General features: G+C 41.6%; 1 protein-coding gene across 2 annotated transcripts in view; it reads left to right on the forward strand.

Moving 5' to 3' along the window:
- The first annotated feature begins 8,008 nt into the window (after positions 1–8,008).
- Positions 8,009–22,210, forward strand: part of LOC125456723 (E3 ubiquitin/ISG15 ligase TRIM25-like) — a 43,912-nt gene continuing 29,710 nt past the window's right edge. For both annotated transcript variants that reach the window (XM_059650139.1, XM_048540085.2), the window contains exons 1-5: positions 8,009–8,766; positions 9,045–9,140; positions 10,687–10,917; positions 14,691–14,713; positions 19,210–19,281. In XM_059650139.1, the coding sequence (XP_059506122.1) occupies positions 8,023–8,766; positions 9,045–9,140; positions 10,687–10,917; positions 14,691–14,713; positions 19,210–19,281 (1,166 nt within the window). In that variant the 5' untranslated portion in view covers positions 8,009–8,022. The remainder of the gene's footprint in view (positions 8,767–9,044; positions 9,141–10,686; positions 10,918–14,690; positions 14,714–19,209; positions 19,282–22,210) is intronic.

Genomic DNA, 22,210 nt, shown 5'->3' on the forward strand with positions numbered 1-22,210 from the left:
TCACATGCTTTCAGTCCGCCAATCACAGTTCCAAATCTATTCTGCTCACATGGTCTGAGTCCACCAAACACAGTTCCGCCTCTTTCCTGCTCTCTGGTTGTTGCCATGTGGCTTTGGGCTTTTAGCCTTCACGTTCAGCTCGAGGTTGGTCTCTGGTTGCAGCCATTCTTGGCCATTAGATTCCAGAGATTACTGTACTAAATGTGGCAGACTTCAAACAAAATTAGCAGCTCAAGACTGAACATCCATGAGGCACTGTGGGCCTTCAACTGCAGCAGAATTGTACTCTAGCACAATCTGCAGGCTCTTGGCCCGGCATATCGCCCAAACAAGCCAGAGGATCAACACTGATTCAATGCAGAGCCAAGGAGGACATGGCAGAAGGAAATCTGCCATTCATACTTGGTCTGGCCTACATATGATTCTAGAACTATTGTAACCTTGTTGGCTCTAAGTTGCCCTCTGAAATAGCCTAGCAATGGCAAGCTGGCTCTAACTCCTAATTTAATCCTATAGGGAACACAATAGAAGGCTATTGATGCATATCCAACACATTGCATACTTTCATGAGATGTGGGTGTCGATGACAAGTTCTGTATTTCGTGCCCCTGCATTGTGTGCTAGGCTATTTCAGAGAGCAACTTAGAGCCAAAAAGTTATAATAGTTCTGGAATTGCTGGTAGGCCAGACTAAGTATGATGGCAGATTTCCTTCCCTAAGGGACATTAGTGAATGAGATAGTGAAGCTGATGTTTCAGGTCTGGGCCCTTCTTTTGAAAATGATGAAGGGTCCACAACCGAAACATTAGCTTTCCTGCTCTTCTGATGCTGCCTGGCCTGCTGTGTTCATCCAGCTCCACACCTCGTTATCTCAGACTCCAGCATTGACAGTTCCAACTATCTCTGAGTGAATGAGAAGAGATTTACTTTTGACAACACTTCTGGTCACCGTCAGAATACAGACTTTATGAACTGAATTTAAATTCCACGAGCTGTCATGGATTGATTTAAATCTATGTGCTCAGAGCATTAATTCCTTGGATTACTAGTCCATTGACATCAACATTTTCCACCACCTCAACTTGTCAATAATTACTTCAAATGCCAAGAAAAAGTCATGTGAAGAAACAATGAACAAAAGTCAGAAAGACTTGAGGAAATCATGAAGGCTAAAGAGTAAAGCAGGTAGAACATGAGAGAAAAGAATGGACCTTCCTTCTTTACCTCATTGTGGAAGCTCCAATGATAATCTTCATAACACAGGTGCAGCAAAGGTGCTTGCATTAATCCTCAGTGTGATCTGAACAGAAACATAACATGGTACACTGCAACTTGAATTTGGGACAGAGGTGGTGTGATGCTGGTGGCAGAGTGGGAAGGATGAAGAGGATTTGTTAATATTCCTGATCCTGTTCTCTATCCAGTGATTATTGCTACAAAAGACAAATGTTTGGCTGTCAGACAAGCTGTAGGATCAGGTTTACTGCTTGCAAACGTTAGAAATTTGGCATATTTTGATTATTACTTTACCTGAAGGTATTGCATAAATCTCTACCCAGATTAAACTTAAAAACAATTGCTGTTGCATTACGAAAGAACAAAGAGAATGGAAAAATGCATTCTCACAGCAGGAGCTCACCATCAGGTGCGGATGTGCTAGCAGCAGTGAGCTTCTGAAGATTATATTCACTAACAACAAACTGCAGAAAGATCAAACTTTTCTCCATATCATTATATTCAGTGACTGCAGCTTGTTCAGCAGCTTCCAAGTTGCTCACATTTCCTGCATTGTCAAGGATGACAATGATGTAGAGGTGCTGGTGTTCGAACAAGGTGGGCAAAGTCAGAAGTCACACAACATCAGGTTATAGCCCAACAGGTTTATTTGACCTCTCAAGCTTTCGAGTGCTGCTCTCCTTCATTAGGTGATTTTCCCAATCTACATCAAGATTAAAGTCACCCAAAATTAACATACTGCCTTTTTAACCCAACCTCATTATCTAATCATTTACTGTCTTACAATGTACCTATTGTTAGGGGATCTCTGATTTTGCCTTATCTCCATCCATAAAGATCCTAGAACTTGTAAGTCAATTTCATTCCTTTCGATTATACTTAATCCATTCTATAAGAAAAATGCTATTCTTCCACCCTTTCCTCTTGCTTGGCCTTTCAAAAAGCCACATACATCTGAATATTTAGTTCCTATCTTGTCCAAGAATCGGTGCTGTGAAAGCCTGTGATTTCAAATAAACCTGTTGGACTATAATTCGGTGTTTGTGACTTCTGAGTCAAGGTTAAAATGCAGCAAATGTCGCAGCTATATTATTAAAAGCAGATCACTCCCCACTCTTGGGAACAAGCCATGCATAAAGTAAATTAGAACAGGTCCTACAGAGATATAAGCTTGCAACCAAATAGATAACATCAGACGAAAATAGAGAAATTGCAAGCAAACTAACATAAATTGATGTGAATGGGTAGGATCTTACAGCCATTGCAGAGACATGTTCATGAGAAGATCAAAGATAGGAACTAAATATTCAGATGTATGTGACTTTTTGAAAGGCCAAGCAAGAGGAAAGGGTGGAAGAATAGCATTTTTCTTATAGAATGGAATAAGTATAATCGAAAGGAATGAAATTGACTTACAAGTTCTAGGATCTTTATGGATGGAGATAAGGCAAAATCAGAGATCCCCTAGCAATAGCTACATTGTAAGACAGTAACTCATTAGATAATGAGGTTGGGTTAAAAGGCAGTATGTTAATTTTGGGTGACTTTAATCTTGATGTGGATTGGGAAAATCAAATTAAGATATAGCTATGAAGACAAATCCATGGCGTGTGTTTGGGACAGTTTCCTAATGTTGTGGAACCAACAAGCCATCAGCCTATTTTGTATCTGGTAATATGTAATGAGGTAGGTTTAATACAAGACTGCAGTGTAACAGATTCCTGAGGAAACAGTGACCATAATTAGCATTCAGTTTGAAATTGAGAAACAAGGCTCCGAAACCATTGTGCTAAACTTAAATAAGGGTAACTACAAAAGAATGACTGCAGAGATAGCTGAACTGAAATAAGAAAGTAGTTTAGCAGTAAAAATGATTTAGGAACAATAGCAGATATTTAAGATAATAGATTTTGACCGTCACTGAGGTTCAAGAATTCTAGGGAGTGGATAAGTCAACCATGGTTAACCAGGGAAGTTGATGTGAACATCAAATTGAGAGAAAAAATATATAATGTTGTAAAGATCAAGGAAAGCCAGAGGGTTATGAAAGTTTAAAAACCAACAAACGATGACCAAAATAAAAAGAGGAAGAAAATAAATGAGGGCAAACTTGCAAGTCATATCAAGACAAACATAAAAGTTTATTTAGAAATAGGGAGCTTTTTCTGACATTATGAAAGGCACTAATTAGATTACATCTACAATAATGTGAACAGTTTTGATCCCCTTATCTAAGAAAAAAAATACATTGGCATTGAAGGCAGTCCAGAGAAAGTTCACTAGGTTCATGTCAGGTCCAAAATAATTTTATAATGAGGACAGGTTGAGTAGGATCGGTCTACACTTCACTGCAATTCAGAAAGTTGAAAAGTGAGCATATTGAAATAGATAAAATTATTAGTGGGCTTTACAGGATAGATGTGGAAAGGTTGTTTCCCCTTGTGGGAGAGTGCAGGATCAGAGGGAAGAATCTTTAAAAAAAGCCACTCAATTAGGACAGAAATGATGGAGAATTTTTTTTATCTTGGGTGATAGTGGATCTGTGGAATACTTAACCATGGTGGGCTGTACTATCTGTGTCATTAAACATATTCAAGGTTGAAATACATTTATAAGCAATGAGGGAATTAAGATTATGTGGAAAAGGCAGGGAAGTGGAGTTGTGGATTATTATATCTCATTGAATGGTGGGGCAGATTCGATGGGCTGAATGAACTCCTTCTGCTCCTATGTCTTATGGTCTTTTGATCAACCAGTGCACTTGTGTTTCGAGGAATCTAAAAATCAAATGACTAACCATGGTCATCAGCTTTGACCAGTCTGTCAAACTTACACAATAGCCTGAATAATGTTTACTGGCCTCATTTTCAAAATAACAGCAAGGTTGTTATTTAGGAACCTTAACATCAGGATCACTAAGTCATCCCATCATCTGCAGAATCAGTTAGAAAGACACAAGGGTGTGCTGCGGGGCAGCTTGCATTTAGAGTTTTTAAACTTGGAAAAGTCAGGTGTAAAGTCAATAATTTCTCAAGGTCCTGAAGTATTAGCTGTTTTGAGGGGAAAATGGATCTGAATCAAACCTTCAAACAAAAGATAAATTAGTTTGATGTACTTAAAAGGGGAAGAAATTCTTCAAACGACTGAGATGCAAAACATCCGTGATTATCAGCAAAAGGTGTGACAGAAAGCCAGTGATATGTCTCAGTTTGGCAATGAGAGCTAGGCAGCAGAAGTTTTTGCAATAAATCATAGTTCAGCTGGAGATTGAAATACTGGAATGCTTTGATCTGGTGTCCATAACTCAATGAGGAATGCGAATGACAATGGAATTTTCTTTCAGAGTGAGTCCTGCCAATGAACTAGAAACACAATTTGCAGACTACAGTTATGTTCTCATAAAGTATTCTCAACGGCTGATGCACTTTGGCTAAAGCCAGTGTGAACAAACACAGTCAACAACTGCTAAAGCTGAATAACTACAAACATTGTGGAAAATATCATAATACATGGATCCTCTGACACTACTGGAGATGTAACTGGGTTCTGTTCATTTTGGTCACACAGAAGTGAATTGATATTTCACAACGAGTCATTTTCAAGGTATTACAAAGGTAGATCAGATCTAGTGAGTTTTGAGAAGATTTGTGGCTCAGGTTGAGATTCTGGATGTGAGTTTGCTTGATGAGCTGGAAGGTTAGTTTTCAGACGTTTCGTACATCACCAATGCAGAAAATGACGTCACCAACTCAAGGAAACCTAAACAGATAAATAGAAAGCGGGACATAACACCAGCGCTTCGTCGGAGGCTCACTGATGATGTCATTTCCTGCATTGGTGATGTACGAAACGTCTGAAAACTAACCTTCCAGCTCAGCGAGCAAACTCACATCCAGTAGATCAGATCCGTGTTATACCAGAGACATGTGGACATTGAATCCATAAAATGGCTCACATGTAAATCTGTGTTCTGGTCTGGGATGACTCAGTATATTCAATGACTTGTCACTGTTTGAGGTATGCCAGATGTATCAACCACAGCAGCAGAGGCCACTTTTCAATTCATACTCTATCTAATCTGTGAGTGAAAGTAGCATCCTAACAAACCAAAATACCTGAATACTTAAATATGCAACCAGCCAGATCATATAAAATTAGTAATGATCATGGTGTTACATTGCAAATGCTCAGAAACCAGCTCAGGCCAATATACAGCGCAAAGTGAGTGAGGAAGAAGATTTTCATGATAATGATTATGTGACAATCTTGACAGACAGAAACCAACAGCAAGACAGCCAAGTTGTGAACAAGTGAAAGACAGAGCAATGTGGACCCAACACCGACCCTTGTGGTACACCACTAGTAACTTGTCTCCAGGATGAACATTTCCCATCAACTACCACCCTCTGTCTTCTTTCAGCAAGCCAATTTCTGATCCAAACTGCTGTATCTCCCACTATCCCATTCCTCCGCATTAGGTCAAGTTTTGCAACTTCTCTAGTAGGTATACCTACATACTGAATCAGAAAATTTTCTTGTACACACTGAAGAAATTCCTCTCTGTCCAAGCCCTTAACACTGTGGCAGTCCCACTCTGCTGGGAAAGTTAAAATCTCCTACCATAACCACCCTATTATTCTTACAGATAAGTGAGATCTCTTTTCAAATTTGTTTCTCAATTTCCTGCTGACTATTGGGGGGCCTACTGTACAATCCCAAAAAGGTGATCATCTCTTTCTTACTTCTCAGTTCCACCCAAATAATTTCCCTGGACGCATTCCGAGGAATATCCCCCTTAAGTACAGTTGTAATGTTATACCTAATCAAAAATGCTACTCCCACTCCTCTCTTGCCCCCTTTATATCCTTCCAATAGCATCTTTACCATGGAACATTAACGTGCCAGTCCTGTCAATCCCCAGAGCCATGTCTCTGTGGTTGCTATGAAATTTCAGTCCCATATTCTCAACAATGCATGGAGTTCACCTGCCTACCTGTTAGATCTCTTGCATTGAAATCAATGTAGTTTATCAGTCCTCCCTCATTCTATGCTTTGTTCCTGTCTGCCCTGACTATTTGACTTACTCCTTTCCCAAATGTACAAGTCTCAGACTGATCTCTTTCCTCACCATGTCCCCAGGTCTCACCCAACCCAAATATCCCTTTACTAGTTTAAATCTTCCAGAGCAGCTCTAGCAAATCTCCCCGCCTGTATATTGGTCCCCTTTCAATTCAGGCGCAATCTTTCTAACTTATACAGGTCACTTCTTCCCCAGAAAACATTCCAATGATTCAAAATTGTGAATCCTTCTCCCCTGCACCAGCTCCTCAAACACACATTCATCTGCACTATCCTCCTGTTCCTACCCTCACTAGTTTGTGGCACTGGGAATAATTCGGACCTTCAAAGACCTCCTTTTTAAATTCCTGCCTAACTTCCTATATTCTCTCCTCAGAATCTCATCCTTTTCCCTTCCTATGTTGTTAGCTCCAATGTGTACAGTGACCTCCTGTGGTCCCTCTCCACTTTGAGAATATTCTGCATCCTCTCTGAGATACCTTTGATCCTGGCAACACAGAGGCAATACACCATTCTGATGTCTCACGGTCAATAGCAGAAATGTCTGTCAGTGCATCAGACTCGACAGTCTCCCCCATCACAATCATTCGCTTGGAATCTGACGTACCCCTCATTACATTAGCGCCAGTCTCAGTACCAGAAACCTGGCTGTCAGTGCTACATTCCCCTCAGAGTCCCTCACCCCCTTCACGTTTCAAAACAGCATACTTGTTTGAGGTGGGGAGAGCCACAGGAGACTCCTGCATAAACTGCCTCCCTCTCCCACCTTGCCTGGCAAAGTAACCTATTTACCTGACTATATTTCTGCAACTGTCATCCACCACACCACCTAGCTCCTGTAAATTCCTCATTGCTTCTAACTATGGCTCAAACTGATCTATGATTCATAATCAAACACACTTCCTGCAGACATAATCATCACTAACATGGAAACTCTGTTAGGCCTGAGGAAGGGTCAGTGGACCCAAAACATTAACTCTGATTTCTCTTCACAGATCCTGCCAGACCTGCTGAGCTTTTCCAGCAGCTTTGCTTTTGTTTCTGATTCACAGCATCCACAGTTCTTTCACTTTTGAAATGGAAACTGGACCCAATCTCCCACATCCAAGCAGGAAGAGCACATCACTCCACTAAATGCCATCTTTGCATTTTAACAATCTACAGACGTAGAAAATAGCACTCGTACTGCTCTAAAAAAAACTTCTCCGGCTAACTTAGTATCTTTATGTTTAAAATTTAAACAAGAGGCAAAAACATCAAAGCAATTGCAAGATGAATCAGAAAAGGAAAACTCAAATGTTAACCCTCTAATAATCAGCTTGGAAAACACAGGAATGCTTAACAGGTTAAATGGTGTCATGCTTTATCTTGCAGATAACTACTAGTGATTTACGAAGGCGAGTACAAAATCATAAATTAATCTATGGGAATAAGCCAGGATAAAGAGTTTCGGCTGTTTGTTGATGTTGTGGTTGAATTGCCTGTAATTTGTCTTCAGCAACATGAAGCAACTGAGCACGTGTCAATCAAAATTTGACCTTTTCCCGGAAATACATGACTCCAGATCTTCTCGGTTTCTGAAGCATTTTCCGTTTTTCCTAACATTTCCTAACAAAGCAGTCTTTGTTCAAACAATGCTCAAACTGGTCTCCAGCATTTTCCGTCGGGGCAGATTTTCTGGTTTCTACCAACCTGTTTATAAAGAGGATGGGAAGTGATAAAATGATCCTTTGCACGCTTACGAAATGCAAAAAGTCAATTAAACTTCAAACGAAACTGGAAGTAGTTTACTCCAACAGGAGGACATTTTCCGTCCTTTCACTTCCTGTTTTATTTTTGGCTACACCAAACACTGTGCAGAAGAGCTCTCTCCTTAGCTTTGCAAGAATGGAATCTGGAGCTTTCGAAGAAGACTTAACTTGTTCTGTGTGTCTCCACGTGTACCAGGATCCCGTCATATTGCCCTGTCAGCACAGCTTCTGCTTGCAGTGTATCAACAGCGCTTGGAAACATGTAACCAACCGGGGTGGAGTTAGCTGTCCTGAATGCCGCAGAACATTCAAACCTAGGCCTCAACTGCAGAAAAACTTCACTCTGCGTAATATCGTGGAGAAATACAACCAGTCCCAGGTTACAGCTGCTGAATCTATCCCTGTTATGTGTGAGTACTGCATTGAGAATCCATCCCCAGCGGTGAAGACCTGCCTCAAATGCGAGACCTCATTTTGTTCCCTTCATTTAAAGCCACATTTGACAAAGAAAACCTACCAGGATCATATCCTGATCGAGCCTCTAGTTGACCTCACGAAGAAACAGTGTATGGATCATAAGAAGATTCTTGAGTTTTACTGCGAGCAGGATCAACAGTGTGTGTGCATATCTTGTACAGTGATAGGTCAACACAAATCTCATAATCTGCTGAGCCTAGATCAGGCAGAAGCCTCAGTCAAGGTAAATATTGTCTTGTTCAGGAGTTGAGGGGAGGTCCATTGTGCAGAATTCAAACAATCCAGAGGAAACATAAGTGAAGTTTTAAAAAGACAATCACAATTAAGCATAGAGATGACAAGGTGTAGAGCTGGATGAACACAGCAGGTTAAGCAGCATCATAGGACTAGGAAGGCTGACGTTTTGGGCCTAGACCCTTCATCAGATTATCTCTAATTACAATTAAGCAAGTTAGTTTCTGGGAATCAACTTGTTAAACTATTTTAAAATGCAATTTTTAGGACAAATTGAAGAAAGAATGTCAGGACCTTCATGGGATTCAGAAAAATGTTTCAATTGATCAAGAAGACTTGAAGAAAGCAGAAAGTGAAATAAAGGTAGGAATCTTGTCTAAATAGATTTTGAAATGATTTTCCTAAGAGTTCGGTAAACGTATGATATCAGGATTGTCCTCTTAGGAACATGTCAGTAATTACATCAAGCGCTCCGTGTGCTTAATAAGGGGTGAGCTGTTTAGTTTTTGTACAGTGGGGTTTCAGGGAATTCTACTGAGCATGTACTTGTTTCTTGAGAATTGATGTCTACTGGCTGTATGCCCAGTCCACCAGGCTCTTTATGTTTAAACATGTACAATCAATATTCTTCTCACGATTCACAATGTTTCTAAGGTGTGTGTCATCTGCTCGTTATGAAATAGTGCCCTGCAACTATGAGTTTTTTAAAAATTAACTCATGGCATGAGGGTGTTACTGGCTAGGCCAGCATTTATTGTCATTGCCCTAAATGCCCAGAGGGCAGTTAAGAGTCAACCAGATTGCAGTGGGCCTAGAGTGACATGCAGGTCAGATCAGGTAAGAATGGCAGTTTCCCTTCTAAATGACATTAGTGAACCAGCTGGGATTTTCCAACAATCGACAATAGTCATGGCCTTAAGTCCACATTTCTTCTACTGAATTCACACTCCACTATCTGCCATGGCAGGGTTTGAACCCAGATCCCCAGGACAGTCCCTTGCTCTCTGGATTAATAGCCTAGTAATAATACCACTTGGCCACTACCTTCCCTCATGATTTAATTTTTATGTTAGTTCATGGATGCGGTTGTCACTGGTTAGGCCAACATTTATTGCCCATCCTTATCTTCCCTGGAGAGCTCAGTGCTGCACTGCCAATGGTTCACATTGCAGTCCAGTGGTACAAAACATTTTAGAGGTTCACGGTGAATTTATCAACAGCCAACATTGGAGAGGAACACCGTATTTCAGAGAGATTCCATGTACAACGTTGTCTCTTTTTTTGGATTTTTGCCTACCACCTTATATTTACAATGCTGACTCCTGATCTAGTGGCAACCACCATTCCAGCAATTTTCACTAATCCTTACAGCTTCCCTACCAGGCAGTTGGTCAGGTTCAGTTGCATGTGATAGAGCCAGGCACCTGGAACTACTCCACCCGTACCCTGTCTCTGTTGATGCATGGATTTGAAAGTTGCTGTAGGAGATGAATCACTTATAAACTCAATACTTTGATTGTAAAGTTAAAATGTTCTCAGGAAGTCTGAGAATATTGAAAAGTATGGGTGTGAGCAGGGCTGTCAGAACAGTGCATGAGAACATTACTGTCTCCAAGTAGCCCCCAAACCTCCAAACAAATAGTCAGAGCACTGTATCTTAATTTGGACATCCTGCTATACATTCCTCCCTTCTTGGTAAAATCCTGAAAGACCTAACCTACTAGCACTCTGGGAGCACCTTCTCTACTTGCTCCAAACCTTCAAGAAAGTGGTTGACCATCACTTTCTCGAGGAAAAGTAAGTAACAATGTAAAGGCTGCCCACTTCCTATGTGCAGAGAGTTCTGAACTGATCTTACACAGTTCTCTGTATAAAAACATTTGAGTGTGGTTTGTGTTTGGATTTTTAGACACGCTCCAATGAGCTGAAAGAAAAGCTATTGAATAAGTTCACTGAATGGAGAAAGCAACTGGAAGAAGATGAGAAGTATGCCCTTAAACTGATTAATGATGAGGAGAATCGAGTGCTATCTGAAATTGGGAGCAAGTCAAAATCACTGGAACAAAAGATGGAACAGATTAAATTAATAGATACCGAAACAGAGAAGCAGATGAAAATGGATTGCCTTTCCTTTCTTCAGGTATCGTTCATATTTCTTGTTATGTCCTGCTTTCTCTGTTGCTTGTACAATTACCAGCAGTCTTTTAGTATCTCCCTCAAGTCATCAGTCTGAATGTATGTGAATAAAATGTTGCCATGAATTAGTGAACAGCGGGAGGTTGCGCAGCTGAACATAATTCTGTTTCTTTATGTGGGAAGAGAAGTCAGCTGTTTAGAACCATTGAATCCCTACAGTGTGAAAACAGGCCCTTTGGCCCAACAAGTCCACACCAACCCTTGCAGCATCCCAACCAGACCCATCCCCCTATAACCCACACACCCCTGAACACTAGAGGCAATTTAGCATGGCCGAGCTAACTGGCACCTCTTTGAACTGTGGGAGGAAACTCACATAGACACAGGGAGAATGTGCAAACTCCGTGCAGACAGTTGCCCAAAGCTGGAATCGAACCCGAGTTCCTGGCGCTGTGAGGCAGCAGTGCTAACCGCTGAGCCACTGTGCTATTTACTTGCGCAAAATTTTTCTTTCATTCATTGGGACCTTGTCTGAATCTTTACCCCATTACCCCTCAATATATTTTAATAGCAAAAATCAATCAAGCTCAGGTTTAAAATGAACAATTAATTGAGCATTAGTTGCATTTGTGGATATGTATTCTAAATTTTGACCATTCTTTGCATGCAGAACTATTTCCTAGTTTCACTCCTTAAGACCTGGCTCTTTGATGTAGACTATACCCCTAGTTGTCCAGCAAGTGGGTCAAAGTTGAATCAGTCTATCTAACCCATCATCCCCTCCCAGTCTTAAAGTTCAATCAATTCATAGAATTGATACAATGCACAGGAGACTCAACCCCCTACCCCATTCCTGTAAACCTGCATTTTCCATGAGTGATCCACCTAGCCTGCACATTGCTGGACACTGTGGGCAATTTAGCATGGCTAATTTGTCTGACCTGCACATCTTTGGACAGATGGTTCTGGTCATTGGAGGTCAGTCATTTCAGCTCCAGAACATGAAAGCAAGAGTTCCACAGGGTAGTGTCCTGGGCTTCAGCTTCACCAATGACCTTCCCTCTATTTTTAGGTCCAAAGTAGGGATGTTCAACATCTTTCACGATGACTCAAATATTGAAGCAATTCATATCCAGATTCTGTAAGAGCTGGGTAATATTCAGATTTGGTCTAAGAAATGGCAAGTAACATTTTCACCACACAAATGTCCAGGCAACGCCCAATTAAAGACAATATAACCATGTCCTTTGACATTCAATGGCATTACCATCACTGAATTCCCCACTGTCAACATCCTGGGGGTTATCATTGACCAGAAACTCAATTGGACTTGCTACATAAACACTGTGGCTATAAGAACAGGTCTGAGGCTAGGAATACAGTGGTGAGTAACCACCTGACTCCCCAAAGCCTGTTCACCCTCTCCAAGGCAGGAGTGTGATGGAATACTCCCCACTTGCCTGGATGAGTGCAGCTGCAACAGCACTCAGGAAGCTTGATACCATCCAGGACAAGGCAGTCCATTTGATTGGCACCACATCCACAAGCATCCACTCCCTTGACCACGGAAGCTGAGTAACAATAGCATGTACTGTCTTCAAGATGTGCTGCAGAAATGCACCAAATCGCTTTAGATGACACCTTTCAAACCCTTCAAAATTTCAAACAGTGCTGTGTAGAAGGACGAGGTCAGCAAATACGTGGGAATACCACCATTTGCAAGTTCCTGTAAAATCCTGACTTGGAAATGTGTCATTGGGTCAAAATCCTGGAATTCCCTCCCGAAGGACTGTGTGGGTCTACCTCCAGCACATGGACTGCAAAGGTAAAAGAAAAAGTTCACTACCAGCCTCTCAATGGCAAATAAATGCTGACCCAGCCAATTATGCCCAAGTGTCATGAATAAAAAAGGTTCCAACAAAAGGTATAGGGGAGATGTCAGAGGTGGGTTATTTACACAGAGAGTGGTGGATGCGTGGAATGCGCTGCCAGCAGTGATAGTGGAGTCAGAAACATTAGAGACATTTAAGCGACTCCTGGATAGGCACATGGATGATAGTATAATGTAGGGTATGCCGGTTAGTTCGATCTTAGTAGGATAATAGGTCGGTACAACATCGGGGGCCGAAGGGCCTGTACTGTACTGTACTGTTCTGTGTTCAATGCCTATGTTCAAGTAGAGTTCTAACTTGTGTAATGTCTCCTTCTGACTCTTGGTAGAGAGATGACATTTCTGGTAAGTCTACACTGTTCTCCCTCCCAAGTTCAATGTATTTGTTTAAGGTGTAGTGACCAAATACTGTTTGCAGTATTCCAGGTGTGGTGTAACTTGTGCTTTATTACATGACATGTGCTTCTTCTTTCTTGCCCTCTAGATACATAATGGACAGTCTACTATTAGCTGTTTTGAGATGGGCCTAGTCAATGTGGCTAATAGATCCTCTCTCACGTCTACAATACGTAGAGCCAAGATGGTGCAGCCTGGGCTTGTTTCTATCTAAACCCTTAAATAAGTGAGGATCCTCACAATGTCAGCTCACTACTCTGCACTTAGATGGCTGATTAGGGAGTCTAAGTTTGGCAGTATTTCTGTATTTGTTAGTAGAACATTTAATGTAGGCCTTGTACATATTTCCTTCCAATTTACTCTTGCTGCTACTCTTAATCTTTAGGACAACAGCAATGGGACAGACTGTTACCTGCTTGTCCCCATCTTGGAATTGCTTTGTCATGTTGATGTGATTCAACCTTTTGCTTTTCTCCCTGGTCTGGGCCTCGATCACTTCCACGGACTTCTTTGCTACCCTGCACAGGCCACTGAACGGGGCATTTAAAGGATCATCTGATATTGATTGTGCCTGAACCTGTAGTCACCTAGCTGAAAGTTTCGGACCTAGATATGGTTGTTTGATTTTTGTTTTATCATTGTTTGGGAGATTTTCAAATGTTCTTGCATGTCAGAGGCTTGAGAGTCGGTCCCAGAACTCTGTCAGTAGTTATTTTTGTGGCTCTACAAACATCTTGATTAGTTTCATAGGCTCTTGTGTTTTGTTCCTGTAAACTACAGGGGTGGGGGGAATCACACTGGAGTTACACAAAACTTTGGTTAGACTGCAGCTGGAATACTGTGTGCAGTCTGGTCACTGCACTGTTGGAAGAATGAGATTGCTGTGAAAGACGTATGAGAGAGATTCACCAGGAAGTTGCCTGGATTGGAACATTTTCAAGTATGAAAAGGCTGGAAAGTTCTGTTCGTTCTTTTTGGAGCATGGAAGAATGAGGGGGGACCTGAATAGGTGTGTAAGATCAGAAGGAGCATTGACTGAGTGGGTAGATACAGCTGTTTCCCTTGGTTGAAGAGGGCATAATTTTAAAGTGAAAGGCTTACAGGGGTCTTAAAGAAAAACCCTTCTACTCAGAAGTTGGGAAGGGGAAGCAGGTGGGCGGTGTCTGTAGATATTAGGAGAGACAGGAAAGCTTTAAAAAGTGAAATTGCTGAAAAAACTCAGCAGGCCTGGCAATGGTTCTGAAGAATGGTCACTGGTCCCAAAACGTTAACTCTGATTTGTCTCCACAGATGCTGCCAGACCTGCTGAGTTTCACCAGCAATTTATGTTTTTTGCTCATTCAGAGAGCTGATGCAGAATGATGGACTGAATGACCTCCTTCTGTGCTGTAACAATTCTGTACTTCTGAAGTGGGGAGCTCTTTGACATGAATCTCATTCCCTTTCTTGCATTTGATTGTGATTGACCTCCTTTCCTTTTCTTCCCACAGGAATCTAAACAGCTCTTTACCAGGTAAGTTTCCTTCAATTATTTGGTAAGTGAGAGTCATCATTAGTTTCTGAGGGAGGAGTTAATGAAGGAAGGGAATCTGATTGGAGCTAGGCCTACCTACATTGACACTGTGTGCCACTAGATGGAATACAGACTGTGGGGATACAGTATATGATTTTATTCCTATCTATTAACTGAGCAAACTTCGTTCTCTGTTGAATAAATTGTTGCTTGAACAAAAGTGGACAATTTCCTGAATATCCAGAAAATATTTTCAGCCACTACTGCCTGTACTGATTGTCACATTGTAGTAAATTTGCTATATATGATATGCACTCTTTATTTGAAAATTACCACTTCTATCCTGCTCCATGTGGCAAAAAGTTGTGCAGTGGTGTGTTGCTTTTCACACCACAGAACATGACAAAGCACTATCACAGATCATGAGGTAATGTAGGATTGCAGATTCCACAAACAGCATTGGAAGAATGATAAGATAATCTGTTTTTATGAGTTGATTATTAGATTAAATATTTGGTAAGACATCATGGAAATCTTTGTTGCTGTCCCTCAGACTAATGCCGTGGGATTTTCTAAATCCAGCTGAGAGAGCAGGCTGGGTTTTGGTCTCATTTCATCTAAAAGACAGCACCTCTAACAGTGACACTCTCGTTTGAAACCTCCAGCCTCAGATTTAGAGACAAGAGTCTTACAGTGAGACTCTGCTAAACTACACTGTGGCACTTGGCTGGACATTCCTGTTATAAAATGAGCAGCTACGTTTTTAAAACTTCTCATCATGTTTTGCCAGTAGGAAGAGCTAAATCGCAAAGAGTTGAATCGCCATTATATGGAGATGTTTAAGACCCTAATGTTCTGACAGTTGACTGCTACATTTATGCTCACACTTAACAATGTTCTTTCCTCCCTTCAATTTCAAATGCCCTTTTGGACATTGTTTTGTCTCTCTCCCAAGAGTTTCTCAAGCCTGCATTTCCACAGTGACGAAGTTAATCTTCCCTCTTGTTGTTGCTTCAAGTTGCTACACAGAACCTTTCCTTAAAAAATTGTATTTCTCAATCTGCATGATAATATTGACCATTGTATCAAGTTGATACTCCTTTGACTATATTTCTTAAAATTCCCAGCTCTTAATTTTGTTTTTTCATTGGTTCATGAGCATCTACTACCCATCTCTAATCATTCTTCAGAAGGTGCTGATGTACTGTTTTCTTCAACCACTGCAGCCCACTGTGCTTTTAAAAAGTGAATTCCAGAAATTTATATTTTCAAGATAGTATATGGTTTGAAGGTGGACTTACAGATATTTCCATGAACCTGCATCACTTGTTTGGGTATCTTAGTTGTTTCCACCACCTGATTGTGGAATTCCAGGATTTTGACACTGAAGGAATGGCGATACTTTTCTCAGTCAGGATGGTGAGTGGCTTGGAGGGGAATTTGTGGGCAATGATGTTCCCATATATCTATTGGCCTTCTCTTTCAAAGTGGTAGTGGTCACGGGTTTGGAATGTGCTGTCTAAGGATCTTCGGTGAATTTCTCCTGTACATCTTGCAGATGGTACACACTGCTTCTCCTTAACGTTGGCAGTGGAAGGAATATGGAACAAAAACAGAAATTGTTGGAAAAGCTCAGCAGATCTGGCTGCAACTGTAGTGAGAAATCAGAGTTAATATTTCAGGTCATGTGACCCTTCCACAGAGCATAGGGAATGTGCATGTGGTGCCAGTTAAACGGGCTGCTTTGTCCTGGATGGTGTCAAGCTTCTTGAGTGTTGTTGGGGCTGCACTCATCCAGGCAAGTGGGGAGTATTCCATCACACTCCTGCCTTGTGTCCTGTAGTTGGTGGGCCTTTGGGGAGTGAGGAGGTGAGTTACTTGCTGCAGTATTCCTAGCCTCTGATTACAAGGTTCCAATTCAAAGATTATCCAAGAATTCCAAAAAGATCGAATTTTTACAGAAAGCACCAAACCAAGAACTAAAGATATTGCACCAAGTATTTACCAAAGTTGTGAAGAAGTCAGGTGCTATAAATATGTGATCAAAACTGAAAAAAGCATAACAAAAATCAACAAAGATCTTGTATAATATGCAGAAGGTTCTATATCGTGATATAAGAATAGTCTCTCTACATTAGATCAGAGACATCCACTTGTTATATATAGGAATGAACCATCTTCCCCTGTGCCAGGTATGAGTCCAACTGATGCTTATTGATTCCAGTTTTGCTCGGGCTTTTCAATGCCACACTCCATCAAGTGTGACCTTGATATCAAGAGGTGTCACTCTCACTTCACCTCTGGAATTCAGCTCTTTTGTGCATGTTTGAACCAAGGCTGTAATGAGGTCAGGAGCTGAGTGACCCTAGCAGAACGCAAACTGGGTGTCACTGAGCAGGTTATTTCTGAGCAGGTGCTGCTTGATAGCACTGTTACTGACACCTTCCATCGCTTTACTGCTGACCAATTGCAGACTGATGGGGTGGTAATTGGCCGGGTTGGATTTGTCCTGCTTTTTATGTATAGGATGCACGAGGGCAGTTTTCCACATTGTCGGGAGATACCAGTGTTGTAGCTGTATTGGAACAGTTGAAATCCCTGACACAATTAGCCTACTATGTCTTCAGTTGCAATTCATTTTGAAAATTTTGATTTAATATTTACTTAGCTCCTTCACACAGTAGATCATTTCTGTCTTTATCCTGAAAGATGACTTGTTAGTTAATCATTTCCAAAAGCATTGAGCTGTATATTCTGGGAACAGAGACATAGGAACAGGAATGGGATGTCAGCCCCTTAACCCTGTTCCTCCATTTAATGAGCTCATGGCTGATCTGTGGCCAAACTCCAAACACCTGCCTAATATCCATGCCCCGTAATACCTTTGCTTAATAAAAAAGAACTAACTTGGTTTAAACTAACAACTGAACCAGCATCCCCTAACATTTGTGGGAGAGAGTTCTAAACATTTATCACCCTTCGTGTGTGGAAGTAATTCCTAACATCTCTCCTGAACAGTCTGTCCCTAGTTCTCTGAATGTGCTCCCTAGCTTACAATCTTGAGCCAATGGAAATAGCTTATCTTTATTCACCATGTCTTTTCATATTGATATCTTGAAAACTTGACCAGATGATCTCTTAACTTTCTAATTACTAGAGAAAACAGACCTAATTCATATAATCTCTCCTCATAGCTTAACCCCTGAAGTCCAGGTAACATTCTTGTAAATCTATGTTGTACTCCCTCCCTCAAGTGACCCTGCCATAAAACATAGGGAATGTGGATGTGGTGCCAGTTAAATGGGCTGCTTTGTCCTGGATGGTGTCAAGCTTCTATCGTCCTAAAGTATGGGGCCCAGATGTGCTCTCAGTACTCCAACTGGAATCTAACCAGGGTTTTATATACCAGCAGCAGAACTTCTGCATCATTATACTCCAGCCTCTGGATATAAAATCCAATATTTCATTATAAGCCCCACCCCCATCTCCTACCCACTAACCTCTTCCTGCTTCCTCGACCTGTCCATCCTCCCTGCACTGACCTATCCCCTCCTTAACTCCCCACCTACATTCATCTTCACTGGCTCTAACCCCGTCTCTTTGACCTGCCTGTCTCCTCTCACCCTAGCTTCTCCTTTATCCATCTTCTATCCGCCTCCCCCGTCTCCCTATTTATTTCAGAATCCCCTTCCCCTCCCCCGTGGTCTATCTCCCCAACTTGTATTGGGTCCAGAAAATGCCATTCTCCTTACTGACACCTTGCTGCTTCTTCTGTTATAAGATAATAAAATGTGAGGCTGGATGAACACAGCAGGCCAAGCAGCATCTCAGGAGCACAAAAGCTGACATTTCGGGCCTAGACCCTTCATCAGAGAGGGGGATGGGGTGACGGTTCTGGAATAAATAGGGAGAGAGGGGGAGGCGGACTGAAGATGGAGAGAAAAGAAGATAGGTGGAGAGAGTATAGGTGGGGAGGTAGGGAGGGGATAGGTCAGTCCAGGGAAGACGGACAGGTCAAGGAGGTGGGATGAGGTTAGTAGGTAGGAGATGGGGGTGCGGCTTGGGGTGGGAGGAAGGGATGGGTGAGAGGAAGAACAGGTTAGGGAGGCAGAGACAGGTTGGACTGGTTTTGGGATGCAGTGGGTGGAGGGGAAGAGCTGGGCTGGTTGTGTGGTGCAGTGGTGGGAGGGGACGAACTGGGCTGGTTTTGGGATGTGGTGGGGGAAGGGGAGATTTTGAAGCTGGTGAAGTCCACATTGATGCCATTGGGCTGCAGGGTTCCCAGGCGGAATATGAGTTGCTGTTCCTGCAACCTTCGGGTGGCATCATTGTGGCACTGCAGGAGGCCCATGATGGACATGTCATCTAAAGAATGGGAGGGGGAGTGGAAATGGTTTGCGACTGTTGGCCTTCTTATCGATCTGCCACATCCATTCAGGAAAGTTCAACCTATTATGTCAAGTTCTGACTTCTTGTCATTATTTCTATCATTTTAGAATTTCACAGATCCAAGGTGACATGGGAGCAGTGGATGACGACAAAGTACCACTTCGACAGAAAACGTCCAGGTGAGAGAAAAATGCAGTTTCAGCTGCTACCCTCAGTGACAGCCTATTGTAAAGAGATCATTTCGAGGTCATTGTTAGAAGGTAGGTGAGACCCATGGGGCCTCCTGCATTAAACTTGCCTGCAACTTCCTGAACTCCTTTTTCCCTGACCCCACCTCTCACTGTGGAATCCTCTGAGGAGTAGGCCTGGAAAGGTAGTCCTTGTGACCCAGAAATTGCCAGCCTCTGATTAGACAGGATGAGTGTGTAGAGGCCGATCAGAGACTGGGAAATATATCTACACTCTTCTCTGTTAGTTCTTACCGAGTTAATGGGCTCGTGATAGGTCAGGTTTTCTCAGCAGTGTGGATGACGTATTAGTCACTAGTTAACATACTCATTCCCTAGTCTAAAAAGGAGGGAAAATCTTTCCCTTTGTTACAGTCTGTAAAGGTATAAGTACCTGTTACTAGTGGCCCAGGATGAGACACTTTGAGTGCAAAACGTATTTCAATCCAGACAAGACCTACAAATGCTGTGAAAATTAAAAATTGATTAGATATTCCCAACATTTTGTCTCAGGCAATTAGGAATGGTCAATATTTGGTCTTGCCTCTGACAATCACATTGTGAGCCAACAGTACCTAGATGTCCGAAGGAGAAAAGATGATTTAATTGATATCTATGCAGTCTTTAGGAGCTTGACAGGATATATATGAGGAAAATGCTTTCCGTGACTGGGGAATCTAGTACACAGCCTTTTATGACTCAGAAAATGTGATGATTCTTCACTCAGGTTTGTAAATTTTTAATATGCTTTAGCCAGTGCAGTTGTGAATTCTTGGCCACTGAGCACGTTCAAGGCAGTGTTAATTTTGTTTACTTTAATTGGTACTAAAGCAATTAAGAGCAAAGGGAGAACATGGGGAAGTGGAATTGATATTGAAGATTGTTGTTTATTTTTTGTTTACTTAGAGGAGGTGAGCATCTGGGCCAGCAGTTGCTCATCCCTATATGCCCTTCAGAAGATGGTAGTGAGATTCCTTCTTGAACTTTTGCATTTGGTTTTAGAACACCAACAATACTGTTTGGGAGTGAGTTCTGGGTTTTTCACTCAGGAACAGCAAGGGGATATTTCCAGTGTAGGATAATGAGTGGTCGGAGTGGAGCTTCAGGGTTTTCCAATGATCTGCTCTTGTCCTTCTGGACTGTAGTGGTCCTGGGTTTAGAAGGTGCTGTTCGAGGTAGCATTGTCCTAACTTACAAGAAATCCTGATGACTAATCAAACCTATTTTCACTGATCTATGCTTGCTCCCCATTAATGTCTGTCTTCATTTTAAAGTTCTTCCCTTTTTTACTTATTCCTTCATAATTTTGTCTCCTCCCGATCTCTGTACTCTCCTCCAGCCCTCCAATATTCTGATAGATCAGCACTCCTTTATTTACAATGTTGTAATATCCCTTGATTATAATCATTTCACTATCGATGGCTGTACCATTAGCCCCAGCTTCTGAAGCCCTTCCCTGCCAAAAGTTCTCTGCTTCACTTTCCTTCTTGAACAAAGTTCTCAAAACAAACTTTATGATTAACTTGTTTGCCTATAATACTGTAAATAATAGTAGCCATTCAGTTCCTTGAGTCACGCAATAGGATCATGAATGATCCAGCGTTCCTCCAATCCACTGTCTTGTCCTTTCCTCATAACTCTTGACAAAGAATATATCTATCTCAACCTTAAATATACAACGCTTTCCCTCCCTTTGGCTTTCTGTGACAAGGAGTTCCAAAGATACTCAACCCTGTAAGAGAAGAAATTCCTCCTCTCCTCAGTCTTAAATTTATTGTAAGACATTTCCACCTGGACCTAGACTCTCCCATGACAGGAAATGGCCCCTCACCGATCACTCTGTCAACCCCTTAAGAATCCTGTATGTTTCAATGAGAACACCTCCTCTTCTAAATTCCGAAGAGTGAAGACCCAACCTGTTTAATTTTTGCTCATAATGCAATCACTCTATATCAGAGATCATTCCAGTGAAACTTCTCTGAACTACTTCCAATGAAATAACATATTTTTAAAAATAAGGATACCAAAACTGCTTCACGGTACTCAGCAAGAATCCCAAACCCCTGTTAGATAAGCTCAAGGGCTGAGGTTCCTTCAACACTACCTCCTGGATCCCTCTACTTGCCTCAGTTGTAGTCACACTTCCTGTCCCTGACCACTGGCCGAATTCAGAGCAGTTAGTATAGTGGGTGTAACTGCCTACTGAAACACAGCGTCCAGGTGACTGTCCCCGTCCCTGATGTTGCACTGTTTGAAGCTTGGAATCTGAGCTGGAGCTGTTCAAGTAACCAACACTTGCTATAGATGTGGTCACTATCAACCATAGTGGGGCCCACCAGCTCCCGTATCGTGCAGGTGTAACACATCACCTGATCTTACATCTCTATTTTGTTTACTTGGTATTTTTAAAGTTTCCTACTGGCATTTTAGTTTTAATCTGTAAAATATTTCTCCTATTTACCTTTAATCTGAAAGTAATTTAGAATAGATGGTCAAATTAGCAGCTATTACCAACTAATTAGCTTAGTATTCCTCTGATGTCACTTTGTTTTGTGCTTGGTCCCTGATCCTGGGTTCGAATTTATCTTGTTTAAAAGACTTTACAAATGATGAATGAGAAAAGCTAGCAAAGAGTAGCTTTTACCCTCTGCATCAAATTTCCATTCTGCCTCTAAAATCCCAGAAATATGTACGCACTCAGGCTGTGTCTCACTCGGATGTGATTTCTCCTTAGCAACTGTGTGAAGCTTACTAATCACCTTAGTAATCATATGTCTTAATCTCTGCTTGTATGGGTGTTATATTTTGTTTTATGATGCCTCTGTGAAGCAGCTTCGATGCTTATGATGTTAAAGATATTTCAGTTGTAAGTTATTATGTC

The sequence above is a fragment of the Stegostoma tigrinum genome, chromosome 12 (assembly GCF_030684315.1).
Source record: "Stegostoma tigrinum isolate sSteTig4 chromosome 12, sSteTig4.hap1, whole genome shotgun sequence".
In the NCBI taxonomy this organism is placed as follows: domain Eukaryota; kingdom Metazoa; phylum Chordata; class Chondrichthyes; order Orectolobiformes; family Stegostomatidae; genus Stegostoma; species Stegostoma tigrinum.